A 17,817-nucleotide genomic window follows, 5' to 3' on the forward strand; every position below is an offset into this window, starting at 1 on the left:
ATGGTATACCCCAGAGCTGAGAGCGATGAAACAATATAGGAGACAGCTTGAGTGCAGATGGAGATGAACTCCTGGTGGATGCAATTACACACTGGTAAGTGCCTATGGTAAGCTGTATTTAGGGGCAGTGAGGGCAGCAAAAAAACAATATTTTGCTGCCACTAGCAAATCATCAATCTGCCGCCCAGCGGACTCTTCAGAATTGTCCGGGGGCTATTACACGCTGGCCCCAAGGACATGGTAGAACCATCTGAGGCCCGCTGTAATGAATTTGCTAGGCACTTCCAGGATAAAATCTTTAGCATCCACCAGGACTTAGACTCCAGTGTTATAGCAAGTGAATCAAGCGAGGTATCCAGAGCACAGCCTTGTCCCAATTTCTTGGATGAGTTTCAGCTGGTACAGCTTGAAGACATTGACAAGGTGCTTGGACAGGTTCATGCAACCACTTCTGTGCTGGATCCTTGCCCTTCTTGGCTAATAAAAGCTAGCAGGGATGGAACAGCTGGTTGGGCCAAGGAAGTGATTAATGCCTCTCTGCAAGAGGGGGTGGTCCCTGGCTTCCTGAAAGAGGCAGTAGTGAGACCACTCCTGAAGACACCCTCCCTGGACCCAGAAAATCAGTATCTAACAGGTGCAAAACTGGGAGTATTTTAAGGGTTTTTACAAGGATGCAACAGAGCATTACCTGCCTGAAGATGAAAGGGAAGAAGAGGAGGTTCTGGCCAAAAATAAGAAGGTGTTTGAATATGATTTGGGAAGTTTGCTTTAAGTATGGTGGTAACTGGGTGCATTCGACTCTTATATAATCTGTGTGTACCCTGCCCTGACTTTGCCTGTGATGTAAGTGTTTAATAAACAGATAAGCCTATGTCTAATTTCTCTCACACACATTCTTCAAATTGCACATTAATACATTATCAGATTTCCAATTGCACCAAAAAATTTCCAACTCCACATGCAAACTAAGTGCAAACTAAAAAAAAAGTTTAGTTTGTCCAAATGCAAACTAAAAAAACACCTGGATCCTGTCCAACATCCTGTTTTCTACAATGGACAACCAGAGAAGCATCATGACATAGTGTTTAATCTCTCAAGCCTTAGACCAGGGAGACCCTAGTTCAAATTTCCACCCAGCCATGAAGCATATTGGATGACCTTGGGCCATTCATTCTCTCCCTACTTAATCCACCTCACAGGACTGTTGTGCAGATAAAATGGGGAGAGAATATCACACATGCTACTCTGAGTTCCTAGAAGAAAAGATAGGCTTAAAATATAATAATTAATAAAACAAATAACAATCAGATGCCTCTGAGAAGCCCTCCAGGAGCACCTGACACTCTTGCTGCTACTTTGAAGTGGCTGGTATTCAGGAGAAGACTTCTCTGAACCTAGAGGTCCCATCACAACTAATAGCTCCTGATAGGCCTTGTCCACCATGAAGGTATCTAACACTTTTTAAATGACGTAAGAAGAGGCCCATCTGGTTCAGCACTCTGTTCCCAGAGTGGCGAAGAAAATGTCTCAAAGGGAAGCCCCGAAGCAAGGCCCCCTCTGCTATGGAATCCTTGCCTCTCATGATATGGAAAGGTAGACTGCATCTGGTGTTTGCTTTGGACTGCCTTCAAGTCAATCCCAACTCATGGCGACCCTGTGAATAGGGTTTTAATGGTAGCAGTGTTCAGAGGGGGTTCACCATTGCCTCCCTCTGAGGCTGAGAGGCAGTGACTGGCCCAAGGCCACGCAGTGAGCTTCCTGGCTGGGTGGGGATTCGAACCCTGGTCTCCCAGGTTGTAGTCCAGCACCTTAACCACTGCGCCACACTGGCTCTCATGTAGTTTATAAGAAAGCCTTTCCTATGTAGTTTATAGTTTGTAGTTTATATACCGTAGTATGTGTACTTACCTAAGTAGCAGGCTTTTACCCTGCATTTAGATCACTTATGGAAATGGACTGCCTTCAAGTCGATCCCGACTTATGGCAACCCTATGTATAGTGTTTTCATGGTAAGCTGTATTCAGAGGTGGTTTACCATTGCCTTCCTCTGGGGCTGAGGCAGTGACTGGCCCAAGGTCACCCAGGGAGCTTCATGGCTGTGTGGGGATTCGAACCCTGGTCTCCCAGGTTGTAGTCCAGCACCTTAACCACTGAGCAAACTGGCTCTCTTGCTAGCCATCATGACTATCAGCCATTGACAGACTTACAACTCTCCATCAATTTCTCTTGTTTCATCTCTTTTGCCATACGTATGGAAGCTTGCACCTTTCATTTCAAGCATAAAGTGTCTCCAAGTAAAAAGGTATCGGCCTGTCTCCCTGGTTTCAGGTTCTGTGACAGGCTGAGCGAACCTGCTGCCCTACAGATGTTTTTGACCCAGTGGGGATGATGGGAGTTGTAGTCCAAAACATCTGGAGTGCACTAGGTTTTCAAAGGTTGCTGTGTAGGGCCACTTCCAGCCTGCTCTTAACAGTGCGTATGCGTGCAAGGCAAAGAACCCAAAGTACCTTTTTCTCTCTCTCGGCCTGCTACTATTTCCTCCCTCTTGAATTTTCTAGTACGGGAATTATTCATGTACAGCAGGGATGGAGGAATGTGCAGCCCTCCAGGTTTGTTGGACTCCAGCTCCTATCCACCCCAACAGCAGCCAGCATGGCCAATGGTCAGAACTGATGCAGGCTGTGGTCCAGCAATGGACACAGGTGCCCCATCCTCATCCTTTCCAGGATACATTCTAAAAGATGGCTTAATGCAGATGAGCTGCCTTTAACCCCTTGTAGTCATAATCCTCAGGTGGGAAGCAGAAGCCCTTTGCATGTATGTTTAGAGGAGGAGAACTGAGAAGGGGGATTTCATCAGTGTGGAGGGCAAGAGAATGGCCTTGTGGGGCTGGCTACTAGCCTTTCCCCACATGCAAAGGTCCCCCAGGCTGTACATGTGCTTAAGGCCCAGGTGCCAAACCAGACTCTTCTCCCTCTCTGCGTGGGGAAGTCAAATCACTTCAGCCCTCGGCTGAAACTCGCAATACATCAGAGTCATCTCTTCCTCCGATGCATCTTCTTGACCAACAACCACCTCATAGCCCATTCCTAACTCTTATTTATATATTTAAGATTAACAGCCCCTTACCACAGTTTTATCCCTCAGTCTTTTTCCTAACACCAGGCAAAAACATTTCTTTTCACCCAGGCTTTCGGCCCTTAATTTGGAGGGTATTAGACATATCTGTGGCCTCTTTTTCTTCATCTTTAACTGGGGTGGGTTGTGAAAAGTCACTTTGGGTCACTTTTCATGAAAGAAGCAACTCATAAATGGAATTATGATGTTCAGCCCCCCCCCAACTGTCCCTTTGTTTTACTTTTCCTCTCCATCCAACATTTCCTCCTCCTCAGCTTCATAATCTTCTCCTCACAGCTCCCCTCCATCTTGTCTCCTCAGCTTTCACTACCCCCACAACCCAAAATGTCCCCCATTTAATTATAACACAACTCACACCCTGCCTGCCCAATCTGTTCCTTCAGTCTGCCTGAGGGAACAGATGCAGAATATATTTGGGGCTGACTGGGTGAGGCAAAAAGGGATCTAGCCACTTACCCAGCCTCAAAGATAGCCCCATCTTTTCCTTTGAACAACATAATATTTTTCCTGTCATCCCTGTCTCTACCCATCCCTTTTAATTTCCTTTTCTTTCATCTCTAATTATTTTCCTGCCTCCCCCCCACCCCATAAAAGCCAGCCTGTGACAGGCTTTCCCATTTTCCCACATCCAGCACCTTAATTTTTCCCCTGCCTTTCCCCCTCCCCTCACTCTTTTGTGCAGCCTGAGGTGATCAGGAGAAACTACCATATCTGTGAGGAAAATCTGGCAAAAACAAAATGGAGTACTCTTTGTGCCTTTAGCACGCTCGGGATGGAGGGAAATAAGGACAACTTCATCCTCCACACTCTCAACACAAAATCTGTCCAACAATATTAAATGGGTGTGCGGGGGGAGGGGAAATCGCAAGAGGGGCTTTATTTGGAGAATGGCTGGCTGGTCAGCATCCTCCAAGACATTAGCAGGAAAAGAAATATCACAGGAACTATTATAAAACATTTTTGGGGGATGGGGGACAGATGTGTTCTCATGAAGAAAAGCTTTGTCACCGTTAGGGTGGGGTGAGAGCTATAAAAAGGTTATTTGTCAAGGCAAGGGTAACAGGCAACAAAATGGGGCAGAGGTTTAAAACGTGTTTTTTTAAGGTGGCAATGTCATAGGGACATTTGTTTCATCAGGTGGTATCGTGGATGCGTATTTCCTGGGGTAACATAGTGGGGTTCAGCAGGATGCCATACAATGCCCAATCACCACCACACTGTGCTGTGCCTGTGGAGACACCCCTTCATTCATTGCTATTTAATTGGCAATAATGGGGGATTTTATTAAAATATCACTAAAAGAGAGTGAGGGATATTTTGCATTGGGACTCACAGATCATCTTCGTATTAACAGTTCAGCTTTTATTTATTTATTTGTTGCATTTGTATACCGCCCCATAGCCAAAGCTCTTTGGGCGGTTTACAACAATTAAAAACATTAAGAACAGATATACAAATTTAAAACACACTTTTAAAAAGCAGTCTAACGTGCTTTAAATCCTAAACCCACTGAAAGAGGGCAGCTATGCTAGTGGCATTGTGAAAAACAAAAGAACACAAAACACTACTTCTTCCCACAGCACATAGTTAAATATGGAATTCGCCCCCACAAGAGGCAGTCATGGCCACCAACTTGGATGCCTTTAAAAGAGGATTAGACAAATTCATGGAGGAGGAGGACGGCTACTAGCCATGATGTCTATGTTCTATCTCCAGGATCATTCGCTATACGTCTCTGAATACTACTTGTTGGAAATCACAAATGGGAAGAGGGCTATTGCACTCAGGTCCTGCTTGTGGGCTTCCCTTTGGGGTATCTGGTTGGCCAATGTAAGGAGAGGATGCTGGACCACAAGGGGCTATGGCTTGATCCAGCAACCAGGCTCTTCTTAGGTCTTTATGTTGTACACCCACAAATAGTCCTATATAAGGTGAGAATTGCAGTATATAGGAATGACGTGCCTGTTCTGATGAGTTCAGTGTGCGACCCTCAGTTGGTTGTTATTCATTTCAGGTAACAGAGAGAGCACAAAAAGTGCCGTTGTGAGTCAGCAGTAAAAGAGACCTGTCAAGCTATGGAAGGAGACAGCAGTACTTCCTTCATGCCCTTTGTAAAGTAAGTTTCTTCCATTTGCCTCAGCAACTTGTACATTTTTTTTAATAGAGGGAGAAGAGCTGGCTTTGTAACGTATGATGTGGCATGTTATATGTGCTTCTGCTCTTTGACAAATTCATCTTCACTTTGTGACAGTTTCACATAACGCCACATACACAGCACCAGAGGTTGGTTTGGATAGCTTTCCACCTCCCCTGCTCTCCCCCAGATGATGATGCTATCATCAGCCGTGGTCTCCAAGGGCAAAGCAACCTCCCAAATCATGGCGTGTTGGTTTAGGTGTAAGACAAAGCCACAGTTTGCCCATACAGTAGTTTCCAAACCAGCGTCAAGCTGTGGTCCCAGAACCCAGATCATCAGCCGCTCAGAAACAATGGTTTATCTTCAGATGGTATTGGTTCAGACATCAATGCAAACGATAGCTTGGGATTACACCTGAACCATCTCATCCATGTGTTCCTTATTATTTATTAAATTTATGCCCCAACCTTCCCCCCAAAAGAGCCTAGGGCAAACACATCTGTGGTAAAACAATACAATTACACTAAGAAACATATTTAAAACATTTAAAAACAATTAAATGCAATTAAACAAATTTAAAAACAGATGCAACCAAATCATATGTCCTGATAGGCCCACTGAAACAAATGTTTTCAGCAGGCATCTGAAACAGCATAGTGAAGGTGCCTGCCTAACGTCAATCTGGACTCGGCTCTTCTGCTGCTAGAACAAGGCAACTCCTGCCCTTCCTTTGCACGGAGAGACAGAGTTCCTGGTTCTATATCGGTGCTGGCTTCATTGTAGTGTTAAGGGAGAACTAAGGGGGAAAAAACCTTGCTTCTGTCCTCTGGAAAGCCCCCTAGGATTACATGTATTCAGACATTTGAAAGTAACATCATTCTTCCTGGTGGTGGCTCAGGCTGGGATTGGAATATATTTTTAAGAAATACAAGAGGCAAAAGATGAAAAGAAGCCAAATTCAGTTATATTTGTAGTCAGCTGGGCTGACTCAGTGTTGAATGAATGGGCAAGGCAAGAGCAAGATAATTAAGGAAAGACTGCAAGAGGAAGAAGTTTGCCTTTTTAATATTTATCCAGTGAGGTCATCATACCTGATCCTTAAGGAATCCCACCTGAAAAATTAGGAAATGCTGCATTGCTGGTGCCGGAGGTGATAGTTGATGTTGCTGCTTTACTTGACAGGATATGGAAGTGACAAAACAGCAATATGAAGTGTGAGAACAGTCCCTAAGCAAAAGTTACCAGCAGGTGGCAGAGAGGAACTGAATGGAAAGATGTGAAGATATTATCAATATAATCCTTAATAACCCCTATTTTTTTCCTGGAGGTTAGAAATAACCTCTCATTTTGTATTAAGGTCTTTGTTGAGTTTTAAGATTCTTGAAACATCCGTGATAGGATGGTTCTTTATAGAGCCTTTTCAGTGCATTCATTCAGCACAACCTTGAGATTTACAAGTAATGCTATACCCTCAGACTGTGCAGAAGTCTAGAACTATTTGGCAAAAAAATAAAATAAAAAGAGAGGCCCATTATACAATGCCTAGAAGAACAGTCAAGCAATCCTGAAAGAAGTATGTAGGTATTGTGAACGGAGTGCTAGACATAAGTCTCACAATGGCTAATAGAGGGACAGAAAATTAAATGGTACAGATTTTAGCAGAGGCACTTTTTAAAAAGATGTTTTGTTTTAATATATTTTAAATTATTATTATTATTATTATTTATTACACTTTTATACCGCCCGACTAGCAATAGCTCTCTGGGCAGTGAACACAAGAGTACGATAAAATCACACAATATAATACAATGGAGCATATAAAAACAACATAATCTAAAATCAATTACAACACATTTAAAATTAAGTTAACTTAAATTAAAATGCCTCAGAAAAGAGGAAGGTTTTAACTTGGCGCCGAAAGGATAATAGCGTCGGCGCCAAGCGCACCTCCTCGGGGAGACTGTTCCACAATTCGGGGGCCACCACTGAGAAGGCCCTAGATCTTGTCACCGCCCTCCGGGCCTCCTTATGAGACGGAACCCGGAGGAGGGCCTTCGTAGTAGACCGTAGTGTACGGGCCAGTTCATATTGGGAGAGGCGTTCCGACAGATATCGTGGTCCCGCGCCGTATAAGGCTTTATAGGTCAATACCAACACTTTGAATCTGGCCCGGAAGCATATTGGGAGCCAGTGCAGGCGAGCCAGAACAGGTGTTATATGCTCGGACCGCTTGGTCCTTGTTAGCAATCTGGCCGCCGCATTTTGCACTAGCTGTAGCTTCCGAATTGTCTTCAAAGGTAGCCCTACGTAGAGCGCGTTGCAGTAGTCCAAATGCAAGGTTACCAGAGCCTGTTTTTATGATGTTTTAAAAATTGTAGTGCTTTTGTTTGCCACCTTGGGCTCCTGCTGGGAGGAAGGGTGGGATATAAATCAAATAATAAATAAATAAACTCAAGAAGTGAGGCATAGAATACCAAGGGTTTTTTTGGAGGGGAATCTTTACTTATTGTTACATTCCTATTCCACCCTGGATCCAGTGCTCATGGAGGGGACTTATTATTACTATTGTTGTTGTTGCTGCTATTTATTAAGTAATTAAGTAGCTAATCAGTTAATTAATTAAATTTATATCCTACCCTAACTCCCAGTAGGAGGCCAGGGAGGCAAACAAAAACACTAAAAACACCATAAAACATAATAAAAACAAAGATTAAAATATATTAAAACAAATCATCTTTTAAAAAAGCTTTAGAAACATCTTAAAAAGCAATTCCAACACAGACACAGACTGGGATAAAGTCTCTACTTAAAAGGCTTGTTGAAAGAGGAAGGTCTTCAGTGGGCACCGAAAAGATAAGAGATGGCACCTGTTTAATATTTAAGGGGAGGGAATTCCAAAGGGTAGGTGCCACTACACTAAAGGTCCGCTTCCTATGTTGTGCAGAATGGATCTCATGATAAGATAGTATCTGCAGGAGGCCCTCATCTGTAGAGCATAGTGATCAACTGGGGATATAAGGGGTAAGACGGTCTTTCAGGTATCCTGGTCCCAAGCCATATAGACCTTTGTATAGCAAAACCAGAACCTTTAACTTGGCCCAGTAGCTAATGGGCAGCCAGTGCAATTCTTTCAGCAGTGGGAATGCATGTTGGCAATACCCTGCCACGGTGAGCAGTCTTGCTGCTGCATTTTGCACCAGCTGCAGCTTCTGGACCAACCTCAAGGGCAGCCCCACATAGAGCTCATTACAATAATCCAGCCTGGAGGTTCCCAGTGCATGGACAACAGTGGTCAGGGTATCCCAGTCCAGAAATGGCCACAGCTGTCTCACAAGCCAAACCTAGTAAAAGGCACTCCATCCTAGCCACTGAAATCACCTGGGCCTATAGCAACAAAGATGGATCCAGAGCACCCCCAGGCTGCAAACCTGCTCTTTCAGAAGGAGTACAACCCCATCCAAAGCAGGCAACTGACCAATTATCTGAACTGGGAACCACCTACCCACAGCTCCTCCATCTTGCTAGGATTCAGACAGTTTATCGGCCCTTGTCCAGCCCACCACCAAGTCCATGCACAGGTCCAGGGCTTGCACGGACTCTCCCAATTCAAATGTTACCAAGAAAGAGAGATGGGTATAATCAGCATACTGCTGACACCTCACCCCAAATCTCCTGATGACCGCTTCCAAGGGCTTCTTATAGATGTTAAACAGCATTGGGGACAATATGATACCCTGCAGCATCTGACAGCACAACTGCCAGGGGTCTGAAAGGCAATCACACAAGGCTATTATGTGAAAATGACATTGGAGATAGGATCGGAACCACTCTAAAACAGTGCCTCCAATACCCATCTCACCAAGTTGGCCCAGAAGGATACCATGGTCAATGGTATCAAAAGCCACTGAGAGATCAAGTAAGAATAACAGGGTTGCACTTCCCCAGTCATTCTTCCGATAAAGGTCATCCATCAGGGCGACCAAGGCCGATTCAGTCCCATAACCAGGCCTGAACCCAGACTGGGATGGGTCAAGATAATCTGTTCCATCCAAGAGTACTTGCAACTGCTACACCACAACCCTCTCAATCACCTTCCCTAACAAGGGGGTATTTGCAATCAGGCTGTAGTTGTCACAAAGCAATGGATCCAGGATGGGCTTTTTCAGGAGTGGTCGGATCACTGCTTCTTTCAGAGCAGCTGGAACCACTCACTGCCCCCTCCAACCTTAATTTTCCCTCACAAAGACCCACACCCGCCATCTTAGCTTAAGACCAACCCAAGGGGTGGCACTGCCTATCAGCTTCTGCTCCTTAATCTTAGTATTGCCCTTGTAGAACTCAGCAGAGGGAGATGGGGACAAAATTAGAATTAGTGGGCACTGCCTGCCATTGGTTCTGGCTTTGCCTGTCATTTCAACTGTTGGCCTCCCTGCCTTCTGCCCTTCGAGTCCCAATGGACACCATCTACCACTGGTATTACTGCTTCAGAGTGTTGCTGTCGCAATTATTGTCTAGGAGAACTTTTCCATACCAAACGCCTACCATATCTCTGTGACCCTGAAACAGTTTCATCATGATTAGTTTCAGTGTCTGTGGGTAAATGGTTTAAATATCATGTTCTATTTCGTTATCAGCATCCTGTATTATAAAAAAGGAGGGGGAGATTAAGTAGCAATTAAATCGGCAACATCTATATAAACCACAGAAATAAAATATTAATTTGTTAACTTGAAAGATTGCTGGAAGCAAATAGGAAATTGAAACACTGCCCATCCTCCAAGCAATAAATATATTTCAAAGTCTTCCTTGGAGATCTTTCTAGGACCTGTTTGGTTGGTACATTCTTTGCACTTCCTTTCCTAGATTTATTGCATTTAACAACCCAGTGCTGCACACGGCTACAAGGATGCTTGGAAAATAATTACACAAAGGCTAGAAGGATGCTTGGGAAAAATTGTTTATGATCTGTGTATACTTGCTTATCATCCTGCATTGGTTGTACCTGAAAGGTGAACTGATCATAAAAGACTGAGCGAATCTATTTTCCAAAATGAACTTTGAATTCTCCCGTATGAGCTGCTAATAAAACTGCCCTTTTAATTGCTTTGCACTGTGGGTATCAAGCAGGAAAAAGCAACATTTGCCAGAATGTTTAGAATATCCAGACATTATCAAAATATCAGAAAGAACTTTGTAGCTGGAAAGTACATTCCTGTCTACTTGTGAAGAGAGGCATTTTTGGTAACATGGGGGCGGAGATGGACTGAATGTTTTAAAGTGGACATTTTAAAGTAACTAAAGATACAATGTTACTATCTCTTATTAGTATTAAACAATAAGAAAGTAACAATAATCCCCCTTTATCCATGTTATTGGCATGTTTTTTTCAAAATGTGCTCCATGACCAAGAAGTCCAAATGCCAAGTCAACTTCACCCACTTTGGAAAGTAGCAACAAACTCTTGCTGGAGGGTCAAAAGGACAGGACAGACCCTTGTGAGGCTTGCATAGAACAAAAAGGACATTTTTTCCTTAATAATGTTATTTGTTATTTAGTTTAATGTTTGTAAATTGTATTGCTTTTATTGATGTATTTTTATACTTGTGTTTATTTTTCTTTGTAAGACACCTTGAGGGCCTTTGGCCAAAAGGCGGGGTATAAATAAATTTAATAACAATAATAAAATGGAGGCAGGGCCTGGCCACCTTCACATTTCTGGCCACTGTGATACCACCACAGCCCCTCTCCACTCCTTCCTTTTACAGTAATTATGTGCCCTTGGCTGTGGTGATAGTCTGAGCACTCCCCAGGCCAAAAGGTCCAGTTATTATCCTTATTGGCTCATGTATGCATCTTGGTGGAGAGAGGGAGGGAGCTGATTTGTTGCAGGGCAATCTGGTTTCATTGTTCTTTTGAGTTGTTCCTCTCCTGGAAATCAATAGTGCTCTCCAGGCTATAATTGTTAGTCTGTAGGTGAGCAGTGGTTTAGAGCCACTTTCTCCAATGTGGTGCCCTCCAGATGTTTCGGACCAGATGTTTCAGATGCTCCAGCCAGCATGGCCAATGGTCAGGGATGATGGGAGTTGTAGGGTTGAGACACACTCACTGTCCTGCTGTTTCCAGTGCGTCCCCACCTCTCTCTTCTGAAAACGGGGGCACACAACACTAGTCAAACCCCATCCCTTTTTGCTGTAAGAGGTGGTGGGATCAACTTGAGTGTGATTTTTAAATTTAGCTTCAAAGAGATTTCACAGCTGATTGGCGGATCAACCCGTTCCCCCTCCAGGCGTGGCCAATGGAAACGCTTTGCTCTGGCGACTAGTGTGTTCACAGCCTGGGACCTTAGCCCCTGAGGGCACCCACCAGGGTGTGATTAGTCTGTTGCACCAAAAAGAACAAAGAGGCTTGTTGCACTTCAGAGATTGAATTGAATTGAATTGAAACTTTATTTTTACTCCGCCCTTTTTCCAAACTGGAACTCAGGGCGGCTTACAAATAAAACTACATGTAGTTAAAAACATAGAAAAACATACAATTAAAATACAATTAAACTATGCACAACTTTAAAACCGTAAAAGGCACTTAAAAATCTAAAAACAATTTAAAATAATACAGATAACAATATAAAACAATAAAACAAGCCTTGTAAAGCCCAATCCTAAACACCTTCTCTTATACGTTGTGGTATAAGCTTTAAGGCATAGTCTTTCATAAGCTAGAGTCCACTCTATCAGATGAAATGGGAACAAAGTGTGACCTGGGCTGTGTACACATTACTAGCTTAAAACGCAGCAAGTTTGTTTTCCCTCTTGAGTTTCAAATCACATGTTCTTCTACACATCAGCACACTTGGATGTGTTTCCAAGTCACCCGCTTTCTGTCCACACCAGCTGGTGGAGAGGGGACATGGATGTATTTGGATGGCTTCCATTTTAAAATCAGACCAAAGCCAGTTTTGGGGGTGAGGGAAAAGTATCAAAACACAGTATTACTCCAGAAAGACAAGACAGAAGTGGATTGATTTGTGGCTAACGTTGTGTGCACACAGCTTCACAAGCCAGCAGTGGGATTGCACTAGATGCAGAATAAATGGGAGTGTATGTGCACAGCCTAATTTAAGAACTGATTTATTGGGTGAGGTGGAGCTGCTATGCAAGCTTCCTGGCAGGTGGGTTGCTTATTGGGAGGGGGAGGATTGAGGTGGTGGGGATGTCAGTGTGGTAGTGCAAGCACACCAGAGGAACCAGTCCCACACTCCTGGGTGCATTTACACTATGCTGACCTCCTTGCCATTTTGTTTCTTCCAGTAAGAAACCCACTTGCCGGTAAGCGAGTGCAATAGGCTCTCTGCCCCATCCAGCAAGCTGCTGTTGACTAACTTAATCTGGATCTATCCCAATGTCTATAGGCCTCTAGCCCAGCAGCTGCCAACCAGCCCTCCCATTTAGACCCTGTGGGGTGGTGAAGAAGCTTGATATCACTTGCATGCCTTAATATTGTATTAATTTGACACCCAGCCACCCAGACTCTTTGTTGACATCACTTGGAATAAAATAACTGCTTTCTAAACCAGTCTTCCCCAAACCAGTCTGGGGGCCCCCAGATGCTTTAGGCTGTAAACACACTAGTCGCCAGATCAAACCATTTCCATTAGCCACACCTGGAGGGGGAACGGGTTGACCTGCTGATCAGTTGTGAAATCTTTTTGAAGCTGGATTTTTAAAAAATGCATTCAAGATGCTCCCACCAGGTTTTATAGTAAAAAAGGGTGGAGTTTGACTAGCGTCCCGTTTTCAGAAGAGGGAGGTGGAGACACGCTGGAATGGGCAGAACCCTCAGTCTAGCTCCAAAATGAGATCCAGAGGCAAGGTCAGGCAACAGTCCCAGGCCAATATCACAGGGAGTTTAGGCAAGGCTGGGGAACAAGGACCCAGAGATCTGCGCTGTTTCAAGAAGCTGGAATGCTCAAGAGGGAGACCTGATATACTCCAGCCTTCTAGGTCACACATTAACCACAGCTGCTGGTAGTGAAGGCATTTCAGGGATTGATTACTCACAAAGAGTCCCCTTACTCATGAGCCATGCATCTACTCTGGGTCCCTACAATCTTTCTGTGCCATCACTGTTTGGCCCAAACCTGGACCTTTTGGTGCCGGGGTTCTCAAGAACTAGGGGGGATGGCTTCAACTCCTCCTCTGACACCTCCAAAGATTCTTCATGAGGTCTCCCACCAGAGTGCCCTTCAAGGGGATCCTCAGCACTGCTTCCAGGGGACTCTGCCTGCTTCTCATGGTCCTCAACCTGCAGGGTATCTGGTTCATTCTCTGAGGGGTCTGTGTCAGGGCTACATGTGATGCTAACAGAGCTCCACCTCTGGGAATTAGTTTTCATTGAAATCATGTTAGTCATGACTCAGTGGAATGCAACTAATGGGTTAGTTTGGATCCATTAGTTTGACAGTTATTGAAGGAACTCCCCCCACCAACAAAAATGTCAAAGTCTGAGCAATGTGGCATGCTTTGAAATATCACTAAAGCATGTGTACTGGGCCCTGCTTGTATGTAATATATATTTGCTTTGTCTTCTTTTCAAGACAGTCCAAGATGGTCAGCAGATATCAACAACAATCAGAATCAGAGGCTCATAGCTCTGACTATTCCAGCAGCAACTTTTGGGATAGGCTTAGCCAACAACCAAGGTAACTCTGCAGTTTCACACCATATTGTGCACAACAGTTCAAAGTACAGATCCAGTCCTTCTGGGAGAACTTTTTCTGATCTCTCCACTTCTGCCGCCCCTTTTCACATTATAAAAGAAGCATGTTGTATATGTCAGCATATCATTGTCCTCTAGACTATCCCAGAAACATCCAGACTACTTTCAGTTGTCAAGGAGCAAAGGAATGCAGAAAGTCATGGAAATACATTTTCAAATTCTGAATAATTTGTCAGGGCAGCCATTGAACTACAAGGTTGATCCTGCAGTAGGCTGAAAATCCAGAGCCAGGATTTAATAGAATCATAGAGCTGAAGGGGTTTTGAAGGGCCATCTAGTTAAACCCTCTTCTCTTTAGTGGAATTTGAATTTTGCGCATCTCAAGTTTTAGTGTTAATATTATTTTATTTATGACTTGCTTCCCATGAGGCATCCCAAAGTTATTTACAATAACTGCAGTAAAGCACTGTCCTGTGCTTGTTAACTGCCCGTGGACTGCTGAATGCATACCCCCCATTCCAAGTTATGAATTTAATATCTAAAAGGCATTTTGAAGTAAAAGTCAATGGCATTTAGCTGCACATTTATCTTTCAGCCCCCACTGGATGGAAGAATATCACGAGGCACCATCCCTGCTGGTATGTATTCATGGGTGACATGAGGCTTACTTTGAAATAATTTGCTTTTCTCCTGCGGAACTAATGCCCTGTGTAAAAATAGGAAAATGCAAATAGAATTTGTCCTGATTAGTCATCTCAGCTGTGAGTGTTTGTGTATGTATTTCTTTGCAATTCTCATTTGCTCCATGGAACCTGAAACCTTTTTAGGGGGAGGGTATGCACTGCAGAAAAAATGGAAGGTAATTATTTTATGTGGAGAATTCCAGACACACTAGGCTTCAGTCCAAACAATCCTATACATGTCTGATGCTGGGGGTGGGGTGGGGTGGGGGGAGAAGACACATGGCTGCTACACCAGTGGAACAGTGGCTACATCTTATACCCATATTCAGCCCAGGAGGGAAGGGGAGAACACAGAGAATTGGAGAGCACCGTAAAAAAGCATGTTCCCAAGCATTGTGGGCCTTCCACCAAATCCTAAGGCCCATATGGTGTGTAACCTAAGTATCAGTTTTTATCTGTTAATTAGATTTAATTTGCTTAAAGGTTTGCTGAAGGCAGGGGTGGGTACCTGATGTGGAAAAGCCAAAGGGCAACCTCCTCACATGGACTAATAATATACGGCACACACAATACCCCAGGGAAGTTCTCCTACACGAGCCCCATTAACAAGACTGAGAGATGCACAAGGGTGCTGTAGGGCCACCAACCTCTGGTGACATTGTCCAGATTTCCTGACCTACACAGTCAAGCATTTGGTGATAACTGAGGGGAAAGGAGGCCATAGCTCAGTGGTGGAGCACACAGTTGGCATGCAGAAGGTCTCAGGTTCATTCTCTTCCAATAAAAAAAAGAGAGAGAGGCCACTCTGTGCCCAAGACCCTGGACAGATGCTGCTAATCAGAGTGGAAAATGATGGACTGTGTATAAGGTACTTTCCTATGTTCCTCCTAATAATCTATTTTCCTTCTAATTTCTTCCTAATAATCTCTTTTCCTTATAATTTTATTTAGAAAGAAGGCTTGGGGCACACCATGCATTTAAAACACATCCAGCACACATTTGAAGTACATGATTTCCCCCAAAGAATTTTGGGAACTGTGGTTTCCTTCTCGCAGAGCTACAACTTCCCAGCAACGAACTGCAATTCCCATAATTCTTTTGGGGATGTCAGGTGCCTTAAGTGTGTGCTGGATGTTCTTTAAATGTACGTGATGGCTCTGTCCTTAGATGCTTTGCCCTCCCCATCCCAAAAGCCACTGGCAGCAAGTACCTCTTGCTTCCAGTACCCAAAAAGCCCGGGTTCTCATAAGCCAGTTTCTGACAACGATGCCACTTTCCCCACCTTAGACGGTACCCGATTCTCTTCTTACCACCTGCTCGTTTCAATACGGCTGGTAAAGGATGCTGCTTCATCCCCACAAATCCTCCAAAACCTGCTTACTCTTATATTCATCTCACAAACAACATTCCTGGCTGCCCCCCACGGATATAAGAGTATCACAAAAAATTATATGTATGGCAGTTTCTCATGTTTTGGGTATGTGAGAGCAGAACTGCCATCTCTCAGACTTTTTCTTTTACAGATTGATTGCTTTGCCATTCTGAATCAAATTATGGCAGCTCAGGTTTTGTATTGCTTTCCCTCCAAACCTCAGGGAATGGGTGGGACATTCCTGGCAGCCTTCTGCGCTGCAATTTCCTTCCGAGGAAGGGAGCCATCATCACTGATTATGAGGACAAAGCCACAGAACAAAGCACATTTTCAGTTCCAGGCTTCCTTCGCCTCATTTTCTGCCCTTCACTAGCTGTGGCTAAGTATATCATGGACCATAAGATAATTGTCTTCTGAAACAGAATAGGTTTATTGGATTGTTACTCTCCACCCCACCCCCCAAATAGATTTTCTCTTGGGAAGAAGCAGGTGAATCTTACATTTAAAATAAATACATATGTACCTAAATACTTATTGCAATATATTGATTGGAAAAGATGGTAGAAGCTTGGGTTTTTTTCCTCCTCACTTATGCCCGTTTGGATTAATTATCTTCTGATATGCATGGCATGTATCTTAAAGTGTTATCATTTCTCCACACTTAGCTCACTGATAGTTGCTAATTAGGGATGCTCTTGGCTAAGTGAAGCTGAGCTCATTAGGTCGAAGACTGGCAGGTTAGTTGGTGCAAGGAGAACCTCTCCCCCCCCCATCTCCCAGAAACTTGCCTCCCAAGGGGCACTGGGGTCTCATATCAGGGAACAAGACCCTGGCAACAAAGATACAGGCAGCACCTGTGCCCTACAAATGACACGTGTTATGTGCTCACAATATACACCCTGGTTGCACAGGCCCCTGAACATAATAAGAGTTCTGTTGGAGCAGACCAAACATCCATATACACTTATGGGGCCTGAACTGGTGGTGACTGACTGGGAACGAGATCTTGGGCTCATGGATAGCTCAATGAAGATGCCGACCCCGTGTGTGGCAGCTGTGTGAAAGGCAAATTTCATGCTGGGGATCATTAGGAAAGGTACCGAAAATAAAACTGCAAATATTTTATTTATTTATTTATTTATTATTTGATTTATATATCCCGCCCTTCCTCCCAGCAGGAGCCCAGGGCGGCAAACAGAAACGCTAAAAACACTTTAAAACATCATAAAAAGACCTTAAAATACATTAAAACAAAATAACATTAAAACATTTTTAAAAAGCTTTAAAAACATCTTTTGATATATAAAAAAGATTAAAACATATTATTAAAGAAAACATATTAAAAGCAATTCTAACACAGATGCAGACTATCATAATGCCATTATATAAATATTTGGTGCAGCCACGCTTGAACAGTTCTGTGTACGGTTCTGGTTGCCTCACATAGAAAAGGATACTGTAGAGCTGGAAAGGGTTCAGAAAAGGGTGACCAAGATGATCAAGGGGATGGAGCAACTCCCCTATGAAGATAGGGTGCAGCATTTGGGGCTTTTTAGTTTAGAGAAAAGGCGAGTAAGGGGTGACATGATAGAAGTGTGCAAAATTATGCATGGCATGGAGGAAAGGGATAGAGAAAATTGCCCTCTCTCACAACACAAGAACTCATGGACATCCAATGAAGGTGAATGTTGGAAGATTCAGGACAGACAAAAGGAAGTCCTTCTTCACACAGACAGCACATAGTTAAACTGTGGAATTCGCTCCCTCAAGAG

General features: G+C 43.8%; 1 protein-coding gene across 1 annotated transcript in view; it reads left to right on the top strand.

Annotated features, from left to right (window-relative positions):
- The window catches only part of INCA1 (inhibitor of CDK, cyclin A1 interacting protein 1), a 33,394-nt gene that overhangs the window by 6,122 nt on the left and 9,455 nt on the right, over positions 1–17,817 (top strand). Inside the window, exons 2-3 of the mRNA XM_061590255.1 lie at positions 13,869–13,973; positions 14,586–14,628. Of these exons, the coding sequence (XP_061446239.1) occupies positions 13,869–13,973; positions 14,586–14,628 (148 nt within the window). The remainder of the gene's footprint in view (positions 1–13,868; positions 13,974–14,585; positions 14,629–17,817) is intronic.

The sequence above is a fragment of the Rhineura floridana genome, chromosome 11 (genome assembly GCF_030035675.1).
Source record: "Rhineura floridana isolate rRhiFlo1 chromosome 11, rRhiFlo1.hap2, whole genome shotgun sequence".
Taxonomy (NCBI): domain Eukaryota; kingdom Metazoa; phylum Chordata; class Lepidosauria; order Squamata; family Rhineuridae; genus Rhineura; species Rhineura floridana.